The sequence below is a fragment of the Theobroma umbraticum genome, unplaced genomic scaffold (assembly GCF_002168275.2).
Source record: "Theobroma umbraticum cultivar Fairchild unplaced genomic scaffold, ASM216827v3 scaffold_12.1, whole genome shotgun sequence".
Classification (NCBI taxonomy): Eukaryota; Viridiplantae; Streptophyta; class Magnoliopsida; order Malvales; family Malvaceae; genus Theobroma; species Theobroma umbraticum.
In genome coordinates this window covers 1952110-1966192 of record NW_018397269.1, presented here as the reverse complement: position 1 = coordinate 1966192, position 14083 = coordinate 1952110, and the positions used below count along the sequence as shown (strand labels likewise).

Genomic DNA, 14083 nt, shown 5'->3' with positions numbered 1-14083 from the left:
GCAAGATCATCTTCTCTGAGGAATTATATAATCAAAAGAAGACATCTTTTCAGGATTATTGGGTATAGAAAGCTCAGAACAAAAAAACATCCACCTATCTTACATATTTTTAGTTGAATTTTCCATAATTACGTCATTTGATTCCTAATCAAAAGTTACTAATCTTAAGGTACTAAGAGGTTTAATAACCAACCTGAGTCCATGTGACAGTATCGATGGTGACCCAGCTCCTTCAATGAGGAAGCAAGACTCTCTCCCATGCAGACCTAGGCCTAGCTCTAGCTCACCACTCAAACTTGAGAGAGCTTTCCTGCTTCTGCTTCCACACCAATCCGCACCACTCAATTAACGCTGTCATAGGAACATATACATCACGAAATTAGCAACGATAAAGAGTAAGTGGCCACAAGGAAATTACAAAAAGGAATCAAATACATCCCAAAATACCATCATTTACAAAAGATTAACAGCATATCTCTTTTCCTAAGTTGGTTCACCAATTCAGATGTCAAACAATCATCATTTAATTTGTCTATACAAGAGTCCAGATACAGCAAAAAAGGATCTAAGCTTACAACTTGAGGAATAGCAAAAAATTGTCCTTCACATAAAAATTAAATGCATACAGTAATGAGACAGCTTATGTAATCTCTAATTTGTAGGTAATTATGGCAATAAGAACTCTAAAAGCAAAATATAGTACAAAATGCCCTTATTGAAGTTAATACTGGTAGGCGCCTTGCTGTGCACTGTAATGGTGGTAAGCACTCTGTGGAGCGTTAATGGTGGCATAGGCCACTTGCTGAGAAGTAACTGAATAGGGGCTTCGCTGCACACTCAGATTTTGATAAGGGCTGCTTTGATGAGGGTGCCTGTTTTGATAAGGGCTCTGTTGAGCATTCATGTTTGGGTAGGGGCTATGCTGTGCATTCATGTTCAGATAGGAACTTTGCTGAACATTCAAATTTTGATAGGAACTCTGTTGGGCATTCATGCTTTGTCCAGAAAAAGGCATGAACGAGTGAAAAATGCTTTGAGCAGCGGTTAGATGCTCAGAAGATCCACGGAACTCTTCAGAGCCACCAGTCTGAGGATCTTCAAGCCTTAATCTTGCCCCTGAAACCTGCGCTTGATAATAAAAACAAGTTAGCATCTACATTCCATTGTGCTTAACCTATAAGGATATCCTCCAGCAATATGTAACATACTACTTCATGCAAATTTTTTCATTCAATAACAACTAATCTCTCACAACATCCAAGTCTAGATATAGTATGTAATCGATATTTGAAAAACTTGATAATAAATAATATGTGGGATGCCAGACTTTCCACAACAAGAAATCAAGGGTTTTCCGTGCGTTCCTTTCCTCAAACATTTAAAGAGGTACCATTGTAAAACAACATTTTGCCACCATCCTTACTTAAAAACAAACACCACCAATCAAAAAGCCATACTAGAATCCTTGTAAGATCTTACTTTATTTTGCTCATTTTTTTCAGGTGAAACCTTCAAACTATATAAGATTCCAGGTTATGGTCAACCAAAGACCATTCAAGATCAAATACCTCACTATTCAAGATGGTGCTTCCTCCAGTGCCTGTTACAGAACTTGAAACATTGTTTAGAATTTTAGCCTCTAGCGCACCGTTCATATTCGAGTATCTGCAAAAAAAGAATGCAACAAATTGAATACCATAAGTTAAACATGAAATTTACACCAAGAAAGTTTAAATTACACCAGTACCTAGCAGCAGCTGGAGGAACAGAATAATTATTCTGAGGTTCATACTCACGTCCACCACCGCCCTTCAAAATAGCATAAAAATATTTTTAGCTGTTTAACCAAATCATAAGACATCTTGAAACTTCAAAAGCTTGAAATATACATCCAGGAAAAACTATTCTCTTGATAAAACTACATTCTCAACAAAATACTAATAGAAAACAGTCTTTTCATGCACTTGTGACTTTTAAATACAAATCTGACCTGTAACAGATTATTAACTAGACACTACTCATTGGAAAGCTCAATCCCAAGAAATATTAGAAATCAATTTGAATAAAGGAAACTATAAAGCCCATGAAAGGGTATCATTACATATAAACTGGAGAGTAAGTTCAAACTAACAATAAGAAGCAAAATCACACCAGGGGTAGATCTTCATCAAGGACAAAAAGGGGCATAGCCCTCACAAAAGTATTTAATATATATATATTTATATATTATATCTTTGTTGCTTTAAATGTTTGAATTTGCTATATCTGTAGAAAAAAAAAACTCATATCATAAATTTGCAGCATAAATTAGAAGTTATATTAAAAGTGTATAGTATATGTTGAGAATTTATTACTAAAATCAGACAAATGAATCTATAAATTCTAGGTGCGTTATTTTTTTTCATGCGTTTGGAAATTGTAACTTTAACTTTCAGGATTCGAAAAATAATCTATAGAATAGCAGAAAAGAGAAGACTATTTTTCTGAAGAAAAATCTCCATAAAGTAATAGGAAATCTTTTGATTTTAGGACCGAACCTTTTAATTTTGAAGAGTATCCTTCTAAACATATGAGGCTTGAATGTCACAACTCTGTTAAGATTTTTAAATTCTACTTTCTTTGGTATCAATAGAGTTCCATGTGTAAATATAAAGTTATGTCAGTTATATATATAGCTTTAAATTGATACCCCCAAATAAATGTCTGGATCCTCCACTGAATCAAATTTAACCATCAAATTCATGACTTAAAATTTACTTTCAAAGCTCAATTTGATTTTCAGAGAAAACTTGCAAGGGAAAACTGAGAGCCTTTCAAGATGTTAAAAAAAAAATTCAATCAAACCAATTGAATGTCATGCTCAGACTCCAAAAGTAACTAGATTTTCATACTCATTTCCTGAAACAAGTTGGTTGGCTTTGTTGCTGCAAAGCAACAACTGCTGCGTTATTTGCAATGTCAGTGACCAGAAGCAAGGCCTGCAATCACCTACAGTGCCTGCCATTGTTACATCACTTCGACCATCACATTGATTACTGTTTTCCACCATGCACTATTAGCAATCATAACAATTGCCATCCATTATGGCGCCACCATTGACTAGTAAACCACGCACCATGACTGCTAATTCCTGCTCCCCCTTCAGCTCTTCCTCCCCAACACCAAAGACCCCCCACCCCACACAAGAAAAGCTAAAAAAAATTTATAAAAATAATATTAAAAAACATAAATTTTAAAACAACTTTCACTAATTAAAAGTTAGTAAAGTTTAAAAAAAAATTATCAAACCACCATTCTCCCTTTCCTTTCTAAAAGAGTACCTTCCAAAGAAATTATTGAAATATAAATCATTATGTGATTTCATTTTACTGGAAATTTAAGAACGTTTGTATTCTAAATAACAATTTACAAATATAACCTTTCTAACCTAAATATATATATGAGGCAGAGATAGCAAGAATTTATATATGCATTACAGCCCATTTATAATTTATCAACAAATACAATCACAAAATCCAGAATATCTGATACAGTAAACAAAAAACCTTATCTGAACTTAATTAGAGTTTAGTTATAAGCAGTTACAACTACATTTGTTATAAACACTAAAACCTAAATATGGTAAAAGCTAACCTGAACCAGATGACACAAGTGACTCACCCAAAATCCGAACCAAATTGATTTTATACAGTCAATAACCTAAACTACATGAATTGAAATAACTTAAGACCTAAAATCACCTGAATTGCAATCAACCCGAAACTAAAACTTAGATTGAGCTTTTATTATTTTCTCATTTAAAAATTTCAATTTGATTAAAAAATAATATAATATAATTTATTATCAGATATGACTAGAGCTCAGCTCAACTTGAATTTATTAAAAAGGCAACGACCCAATCTTGAGTGGCTTGAAATTCGAAATGATCCAAATATAAAATGACCTAAACCCAAAAGGGCCCAAACCCACAATGACCCGAATATTAATTGACTCAAAATGACCCAACCCAATCCAGTCTCAACCCTTATATTTGCCAAAAAGTTAACTGCACAATTATGGTTTGAACTTTAGAATGGATAAACATTAAAGAAGCTAAAGCAAAACAAAAAGACATAAACTAGATAAAGAAATATACCCTGGAAGATTCATATCCACCAGAACGGCCAGGTCCTATCGCAGCTGCTGGTGGCAGACCATCTGCCATGCTTCTTGCGGGGCCAAATCCATGGACAGGCCCAACAGGAGAGGGTTCAGCTCCAGCATTCACATCTCGCAAAGTTCTTACTCTAAGTCTTGATGCAATCTCAGCCAAAGCATCCTTAGCAATGCCAAAATTGCCAGATATCTGAATGGCAAAAATGAACTAATTTACATAAAATGCAAAGCTGAAATATTGAAAATATTAGGCCTTCAGGATATCAATAAAAGAAACAAATAAAATAAATGCTATTAGTCATAAATTTATTTTTAACAAGATTACCTGTACTAGCTCTTCATCCTCAGATGCACACTTAGGCTTATCATCCTTCGAGTAAACGCGAATATCCGCTTGGGTTCTCCTCCTCATCTCATTGATTACATGACCTCCTTGCCCAAGAATGCAGCCAACCTTACTTGATGGAACAAGCAACCTAGTGGTAACCGTACCTTTCTCAGAGAATTCACTAGTTTTATTTTGAAGCTGTAGAATGGCATCAATTGTCTGTGATCGAGGGTTCCAAAGACCCTAGAATAATACATGCACTACCATAAGCACTTCTTACGTATAAAAGAAGTATAAAGTTTCCGGCAGCAGAAAGAGTTGCTAGTCAAAAGGCTTTAATAGTTAAAATATTTTCTTTCTCAAACAAATGAAGCTATAGTCAAAATAGAAAAGACCTCAATTGCAGAAACGCGAATCACACGCTCATCTGACTCTATTGTTGCATCCTCAACATGAATGCCTGCTCCTGTTTCCTGCTGTAACTGTTTAACATTAAAGCCTCCCTTACCAATTACACCACCAATCTTCCCAGCTGGGCACAAAATTTTCATCGAAAACTCAGCTGAAGCCTCAGCACCACGCGCTGGAGGAAAACTGCTTGAGCTACCAGGCCCAAATCCAGATGGCCGGTTTCCATGAGCGCCCATCCATGGCATTGGTGGAATATCATGAGGAGAAGAATTCCGATGAGACCACAATGGATTGCTGGGTGGAATAGCACTAGAAGGAGGAAAATTCTGGCCAGCATGAGGCCCAGGGAAGCTCAATGGAGGATTGTCTTTTCTTGGGTTCTGATGCAAGAGAGTGGAAACTTCATAGAGAGCCCTCTTTGCAACATCTCGCTTTCCAGATATCTGCAGTAAATTCCAAAAGCTACAGTTTGTAGGAAATTGCAATAAAATACAAAATTGTAAGAAACGACCTTCTCAAAAGAAGTATTTCAGAGGTCAACCATGAATGGTGAAGGAAAATTTTTAATCAAGCAACACCTAGGGGCTTCATGCCCAGGAACTAGGAAAATATACAAGAAATGAGAAATAAATAAGTTAGTTAAAACAAAGGACAGCAATTTCGAAACATCATAGCACTAAAAAGCGATGATAAGAGAAAGAGATGCAGACAACCGCTTCAACTATTTGACAGTCAGATAAACTACATCCAAAGCCTTCCTAGTAAACAAAACTCAATGATACATAAGGATGGCCTCCAAATTTTAGCATGATGATCAAGCTAAACATAAATAGCATAGGCAGAACAAGTAAAGAAGATGAGGAACAAAATAAAATATCCTTCAAAATGTTGCTACTTCCTCTAGCATGTCAGCCACATGGTTACTTCCCTAGCCAATATGACAAGGTAAAAAGCAACATCACTCCACCCACCTCTCATGCATGTCCAGGCTCATCCTTCGCTTTTCACCCAGTTAACCAAAGGCATGCAAGCTTCATGTTCACTATAATTTGGCATAGATGGAATAAATCTTTGAAACTCAAATTTGAACCCAGAAAATTCTTCCTCAATAAACACAATATATTGCTCATACAGATCCATTTCACCCTGTAGATACAATAGCGTGACACATCTTTGAAGACAAGCAATGGCCAGCAATCTAGCCAGCTGCTTGGAAAGCAAGCCTAGTCATGGACAGCCTGAATGAACAAGTAAACCTGCACCCCCACTATACGGATTCACAAGGATGAATTCAAGTAAGAAATCCATTGAGTTTAGAAACATTATAGAGCAAAAAGATGTCAAAGCGAAAGATCTCCCCACCCAACAAATGTTACCATCTCGTCTAGCATATGAGGAAAATTTATTATGTTTAGTTTGATAATATCATATCATCACATCATGTACAAATAGTCCAAAATAGGTATCACGACTTAAGTTAATCCAACACTATAACTAAGACCGTTGTCATAGTCAACCAATAATCCTTTTAAATTCAATTATATCTACATTAACATATACATAAATGCTTGAAATCCTACGCAACGTAATTGGTCCCCAGACATCTGGGGCAGAAGCTGCCAATAGAGTAAGAAAGTTATAATTTGAAGACACATTTCCATTATCCTCTATTATCTCCGATGATTCTACAGAACAAGCTTCAACATACAGAAGCAAGAAGCATTTATAGTCAGGATTTCTTGCCATCAGCAATTTCTGCTAGCAGCAGAAAGGACACTAAGGACACTGAAACCACTAATCAAGATATTATCAGATTCTAGCCATTCAAGCCTTCTTTCCAAACCATAAAATCTTAAAATTAACAAATTGGCTTTAACCACAAATCAAAGAGGTCTATGCTGGGGCTGTGATAAGTCCAAGCTCCACTTTACTGGCAGAAGTGTAAGGAAGGAAATTATTTTATATATTTTTTAATAAAAAAAAGGCAAACTCAATATATGAAGCAGCATCAAAATTTACCAAGCCAAAGAGCCCACAAATTATCATTATTTGAAAAAACAAAAACAAGAAAGGGAGCTTTATCTGAGCTCCAAACGGAGTTAATAATTCAGTTTTTACATGACTTGCTCCAGCAAGGCCCAAGCCCTAACCTAAATAAGTAGAAGCCACTCCCATTACCATGACCCAAACCACCAGCAAGTAAAATTCAGTTGCCCACCAGGAGAGAGAGACATGTGGCTTGGTGGAACAGAAAGGTCTACAGGTCTTATGACCATATATGCAGCTAATTACTCAAGTATTTCTGGTCAAATGATACAAAAGGCTATCAAACCATCAGTTTTCATGTTCAGGCAACTAGGTTATAGCAAGTAGGATATGACTGCAATGTCACAACCCTTGAGCAATGAGCTCTGATGCCAAAAGGCCCATAATGTAGTAACAGATGTAAACCTCCCTATCATAATGGTAAAGGCAGCAATAGGCCTCCCACTTTGTAAACCATAAGGTTAATCAAGTGATAAGCCATTTCCTCAAACAAAAGCCCAATCCCATATGCATTTGACTCATATAGAATATATAGGTCGTTTATATCAGCACATGAATGAGATGTAACACACCAACATGCCAACTTCTCTAACCCATACTATAATGCATACATTTAGATAACTCTGTATCCCTATTTACAACCCTCTGGAGAACTTTCTTCTCAAATATCATCCTCAAAATCTCAACCACATTTTCAGAGTATTTAAACATTATAGGCCATCCTCTCTTCATGAAATGGTGATGGGCCAAAAATTGGATGCTAAAGGCCTAAACTGTTTGAAGATAGCACTTCATTCAACTCCAACTTAGAGGTTAAAACATCAATTTCAGAGCATTGAAGCAAGCAAGATATAGTTAGTAATAATGGTAGGAGGAAAGAACAAAACTTTAACTTCAAAACTAGGGCATCAATCAGTATTTGCAAAACATTGAAGCAGTCACAGGCTCTCTTTATGAACCTTTATTGGAAATGATTGTAAAAAGGTAAGAAACAGGAGGAAATAAATCATATTTACCTTAAATTTATTGAAAGAACTTAATACGATTGAAGATGGCTGCAAGTCTACAACTGCTCCACTCAACTAAACCTTATCCCAATCTAACTAAAATATGCTATATACTCATTTTTCCGCACTCAAAACGTATTCCAAGGAAAATAATGATCAGTAAACCAATCATTGTCAAACAAATAGAAAGAAGCAAGAAAAGGAGATATAATTATATTTAGACTAGCTTTATTTAACAAAGAAAACAAAATATTGTTTGAAGATAACCTGCTTCTTAAGTGTAAGTATTTAATAGAGAGTACCATTTTTTAAAGATGACTTTGAACTAAAGATGCTTCTGAAGATGGACTCGCAGGAAAATTATAATATACCCCATTTGCATACACACAGTCCAAAAATGGAGGATCTTACCAAAATTAAGATAAAGAATTCAAAATTTCATACAATCTAAGAAAAAAATGAAGGGAAATAGAACGAAGAAAATGACAAGGGGCATCCAAGCATAGTTTGGACTCAATCAGCATATAAAGTTCAAATACATTATCAAGAACTCCTATAACACAAAGGAAATTCATTCACGCAGATTGCACACAAAAAGTTGCATACAATTAACATTTTATCATGTTCATGTCTTAGTCAAACACAAACAGTAAACCAAAATATGTACAGCATATAAAGTTAGTAGAAACCTGCACTAATTCATCAGTTGCCATTGCACAAGCAGGAAGGTGATCAGCAGGAAGAACACGAATACTAGCACCTGTCTCACTTCGCAATCTTTGAATCACATCACCTCGTTTCCCTAAAAGACATCCTACCATATTATTTGGAACCAACAGCCGTGCAGTGACAACAGTATTCCCATTATCATCATCCAACGCCATCCCACCAAAAAGATCATCCTCAGCAATTTGATCATGAACTTTTAACAGAGCATCCTGTGCAGCACAGCAAGGCTCCATTACTACCCCTCCTCTTTTTCGTTCTCACCACCTGAATCCTCATCAGAATTCTGTGTTTTCACCTTCATCGGTGAACTATAAATAATAATAACTCTCTCATCACAACCAAGAACTGAATCACCTACCGTGATCTTTGCCTGAGTCTCCTCCCTTAATGCTTTGACTATACTCCCACCCTTCCCAATAACACCACCAATTTTTCTCGAAGGACAAAGTACTCGATAAACAGTGTCTCCAGAATTAAAATTCCCGGAAGACTGTTCATGGCCAGAATTAGTACTCCATTTCGGTTTCCTATTATTATTGAACCCTTTTCTTTTAAAGGGCGTGTTCATCGGTTTCTTAAAAAGGTTCCTCTTCCTCCCATCCATTTTGAGGAACAAATGAGTTAAAACACTAAAATTCCTCCACGGGTTTGCCTAACCAAAATTCCCCAAAGATAATAACTACAATTAAAACAATCCAGCAACAAAATTAAACCCATTGCGGAGCTCAAAACAAGCTACCTGTTGAAGAAGAAGGTTGAAAATTCACGTGTCAGTCGTCAGGGTTCTAAGCTTGAAACGAGAGCTTATATAAAAATCAATAATACAAACATTGTTCTTTTAATGTAAGAATATGAAGATTGTTGATGTAATTTGTTGAATTGAAATTATATTCGGGGGAATTTTATTTTCAGCTGAAATTTAGAAAATTATTCCCAATATGAGATTGAGCAATGAAAAATGAAGAAATAAGGAGGGGGAGGAGGGAGACAAAATTAGGGTTTGGAGGAAAAACAAAAAGTTGAAAAAGCAAGAGAAGTGGCATACCTTGAATGATTTCAATGGAGTGCAGGAGAGTTGAAGGAGAGAAAGGTAGAGTCTTTGCCGCTTGTTGTTGGAGCTCTCTCCATCTGGTTGGAGAGGGAATTTGGGAGTAACAGTGGCTGTTTCTCTGATTCTTTCCCTCCTTTTTTTTTTTTTTTTTTTTAATTTGTTTTCTTGGCAGGCTTTCGCTTGGTTCCTTGTAGGTGGTGGGTAAATCGTCAAGCCCATTTTAAAGCATGGGCCTCGGTTGATTGTTGATGTGTTTGTTTCTCTATGTTTCCCTTCATGCTACCCGAACTGAGCTGGAGAAATGGAATTAAACTTGGAACCTCGCAATGTCTTAACCCATCAATTTTACCTAAACGAGTATCGAGCTTTTGAAGGTCTAAGTGCAGCAAACTTGCTCATGAGTTACGAGTAAAGGACAGTGTCCACTGCAGGTGATAAGGGTGACTGAATCTTGGGTAAATCGTAGACACAGAGAGAGAGGGAGGGGGGAAAACGAGGATAAACAAAGGAAGAGGAACAAGAAAATGAGAAGGCTTATATAACTTCCTCTAAACTACATTTTTTTCAAAGAGAGGTGACAGGAAAAGAGTAAGAAGAAAATGATACATTAATTGCCATATAGTCACATTATTAACTCCAGTCATAAGCCATGAGACCAAAAAAACTTGTTGACACTAGGTTTAAGTTTTTATAAGGATTAAGGGTTTATTTCGAACAAATCAAAATTTAAAAATTCATTTAAATGCAATAAAAGTTGAAAGACTTAATTGAATAAATTATTATAATATATAATTTTTTTTAATATTTAAGCAACTTGAAAGTCTCGTAAAACTTTAAAATTTTCTAACACAATTTAGTATATAGTATAATATATTATTTTATACACTGAAAAATATCGATAGATGTGATTATAAACTAAACTATTTGTCAAGTGTGCGAGATCGACATATCATGAGTCTAATTTTAGACCAGATTTTAAAAATTGAGGCCTAACGCAACTCAACTGGCTAACATAATATATTAATAAATAAAACAACAACCCTTTCCCCCTATAGTTCACCTCCCTATAGATCCAAAAATCCAACAACATAAGCCATCCAAATCTCGCAAGCCAGCAAACAAAACAACACAAAAAACCAAACCAAGTTTCCAAAAAACCAAAAAATGCAACGCAATGATCAAAATGCAAACCACAACCAACCTGCTAAAAGACTTGTAGTATTGTTTTTTGTAGCAATACCTTTTCTTCCGTTAAGGAATCAACTCTTTGATATGCCTCTCTCATAACATGTTGAATCTCTTATCCTTCAGGTTTTTCCTTCAATTTCATAATTTACAGCAAATACTTTCTCATTCTCCAAAAGGCTATCTCTAGATGTTTAATCCATTTCAAAATATTACTCGAATTGCTTTCGATAACAAGTTTGTGCTCTTCTTTCCATTTCAAGGCTAAAAAAACCAATGAAAGCTTCTCTTACTACCATTATCTCAATTAGATTGGAATTTGCCATGCCAATGGACTTGGAAAATACAATTTTAGTTTCACCATTAGCGTTCCTCAGTGTTTTTCCGATCTCAACAAGTCCGGGGTACCCTCTAGCAACTCCATCCACATTGAACTTCATCTACCTTTGCCTAAACTCCTCCCATTTGATCCATTTTCTTCTTTTTCACCATTTTTTGATCTGTTGGTGAGTCCGGAGCTGTCTATACATGTCCAACATCGATAAATAGTCATTAGGCCACTTAGCATTTGCCCAAGAGGCCACTCTAAGCCTTGCCAAATTAAAACACTAATTTGCCTCCCATTTTTTCCCACTAAAGATTGATTTGTTAATGTTTTTCTAGATTGACTAAATTATTGCAAAGTATACCATTCTCCATAACCTTTGTAGAAGGTTCTTTTGATAAAGAGAGAAGCGTGTTGTAATAAGTAAAACGAAATGCACTAGAGATGGCAAAAAGGAATACTATAGTAGTCCTTAAAGCATAAGTGCTTTGATGGCAGGCAGTGAAGAACAAAAAGAAGGTGGAGAAAGTGAGGAAGCACGGTTGATGGAAAAAGCTAAGTAGGGAGAATATTTGGAAGAACTTTGAGAGCAATCTTTACTGAATTTTTGATCTCTTACTTAATTACCAAACTCTCATATTAATATTAAATAAGAGTGCTCTCTTAGGAGTAGTTGGTAAAACGATATCACATTTAAGAGAACACATTTTGTATGAAAGAATATATTTGTTATGGAAAGAGCATGCCCACTATGGGAAAAATAGCTTATTAGATGTTATGAAAAGAGCATGTAATTGGATAGTGTTTTTAAGAGAACACATTATGTATGGAAGAGCATGCTTGTTATGGAAAGAGCACATTCAGTATGGGAAAAATGGATTATGGGAAGAGCATATTAAAGAACAGCTTATTGGATGTTATGGGAGAGCAAGTAATTAGATAATGTGCATAAGTTTTAGGTAGTGGAGTAGTGACACTTAACAATGTGCCGCATGTACTCTTAAAAACGAAAGGATAAAGCACATGTACTTCAAAGAAATGTTTAGAGAAAATCTTTTTAACTATCTTCATATATAAGTCATTAAGTCAGATTTTCTTGAACATCCCAAACATAAAAATAACTCGTGAACGTTGTTACTTGTTCCGAAGTACTTTCGCTTCTCCATGTTACATAATTATTTCACACTTATTCTATAAAACAATACTTTAAAAAATAATAATTAATCAAAATTAGATATTTACAACCTTCTATAACACCATTTCATGCCTCGAAGAAAGCTCTAACGCTCCCTGCTGTTGTCTACACACAGCCCTATGCTTTGCACCATCTTGACCAGATTTTCCATGTCTCGTAACATGCAATAAATAAATGGCAACAAGTTACCCTGTCCACATTAAACAGTTCACACAACAAAATGGTATTATGGAGCATACCTCTTTTAGCCAGCTCATTTTTGACAGCAAACTTGCCATGCATAAGTTGCCGAACAAACATCTCCGCTCTCAACGGAGCCAAATTTATCCACACATACTTTCATATGTTTTCAATATTATCGTTGGGCACGAGAACATACTTACAAAATGACTTTGGGCGTCTATATCCCGCTGCCCTTCCTTTGCCAAACAACGCCATCTTTAATTTCGATCTTTACTTAGTTGGAAGTCTTGGATCGTGTCACACATTATAAAAATATTTTTAATATTTGTAAAAATATAATTAACTTGATCAAGATTTTTAGATGTAGACTGAATCCAACCTGACCTATAAACACCCCAAAAAATAAACAAATATTCACGTTCAAGTTTAACTTTGGAATGATTGAGCCTCATCGAATCAAACTTGAACAGTTGAATTATTTTTTAAATCAAGTTGACGGGTAAGTTTGAACCTTGATTTTGAATACTTGGATGTCTACTGACTCAACTCAGTTACACCCTTACATGTACTATGGCTATCATTTTATTGAAGAAGTATTGGTTTTGTTTGTTGAAGTGATGATAAATCTCACATTGATTAGGTTTTGGTATGCAAGCAAGGAAGGAGTACAGGAACCATGAGAAGAGAAGTTTTAACTTGCCGCCAAGTACAGCCATTACGCTTGGATCATGCTTTATTGAAACCCATGTTTTATTAAAATTGTTGGAATCATGAGATTATTTATCCAACAAGACCGTTAAGAATGCCATTAGTGGGAAGGCATCAACTCCAAATATCTATTACAAATCTTGTCAATAGGATGTGAAACCTAAACAAATTACATAGAAAAGAAAGAATAAAAACGAAGAATGGAAGAAATTGATGTGTGTCTCTGTCTGTCTGTTTTGTACTAAGCTTTCTTCAGCGTCAATGCAAGCATATGCCAACAGAATTAAAACCGCGTCACATGGCTTCACATATTGACAAACCCCTCTAAACCTCAATCGAAGGAAGCACAAAGTAAGAGCTGCTCCACGCACAAATCCAAGAGTATAGGCACTCCCGCTGGCCACATTCACCATCTTAGCCATTCATAGCTTCGAGAGTTTAGTCCAATCATCATGCCACTTATTACTCAATTCATTTTCATAAAACAATCCCCATTAAAAGTAGCATACACCGAAGCTCTCTGGAGCCCATGCTTCATTCCTTAAGACATACATGCACTGCCTCGATAGCTGCAATTATATTCCATACAATACTAACACGTTGTGCAAAATTAAAATTATTGTGATTCCCTCCATAAATTTACCACTTCTATTCATGTAAACCCCATTTGTACATCCTTACCTTTCTGTTTTCATAAAGGGAAAAAAACAAGAGAAAAAAACCCAAAAAGAACTTACAAAAAAAAGAAAAGAAAAAAAAA

The 14083-nt window shown here is 35.6% G+C and overlaps 1 protein-coding gene across 1 annotated transcript; it reads right to left on the bottom strand.

Annotated features, from left to right (window-relative positions):
- Nucleotides 1–414: 414 nt before the first annotated feature.
- LOC110425742 (KH domain-containing protein At4g18375-like) lies at nt 415–9907 on the bottom strand. The gene is given in 9 exon segments (XM_021440732.2): nt 415–1123; nt 1569–1665; nt 1748–1809; nt 4136–4345; nt 4481–4726; nt 4879–5337; nt 8637–8917; nt 8920–9415; nt 9722–9907. Coding segments are annotated over 8 exon segments (2118 nt in total). The 5' UTR covers nt 9281–9415; nt 9722–9907; the 3' UTR covers nt 415–721.
- Nucleotides 9908–14083: the final 4176 nt, after the last annotated feature.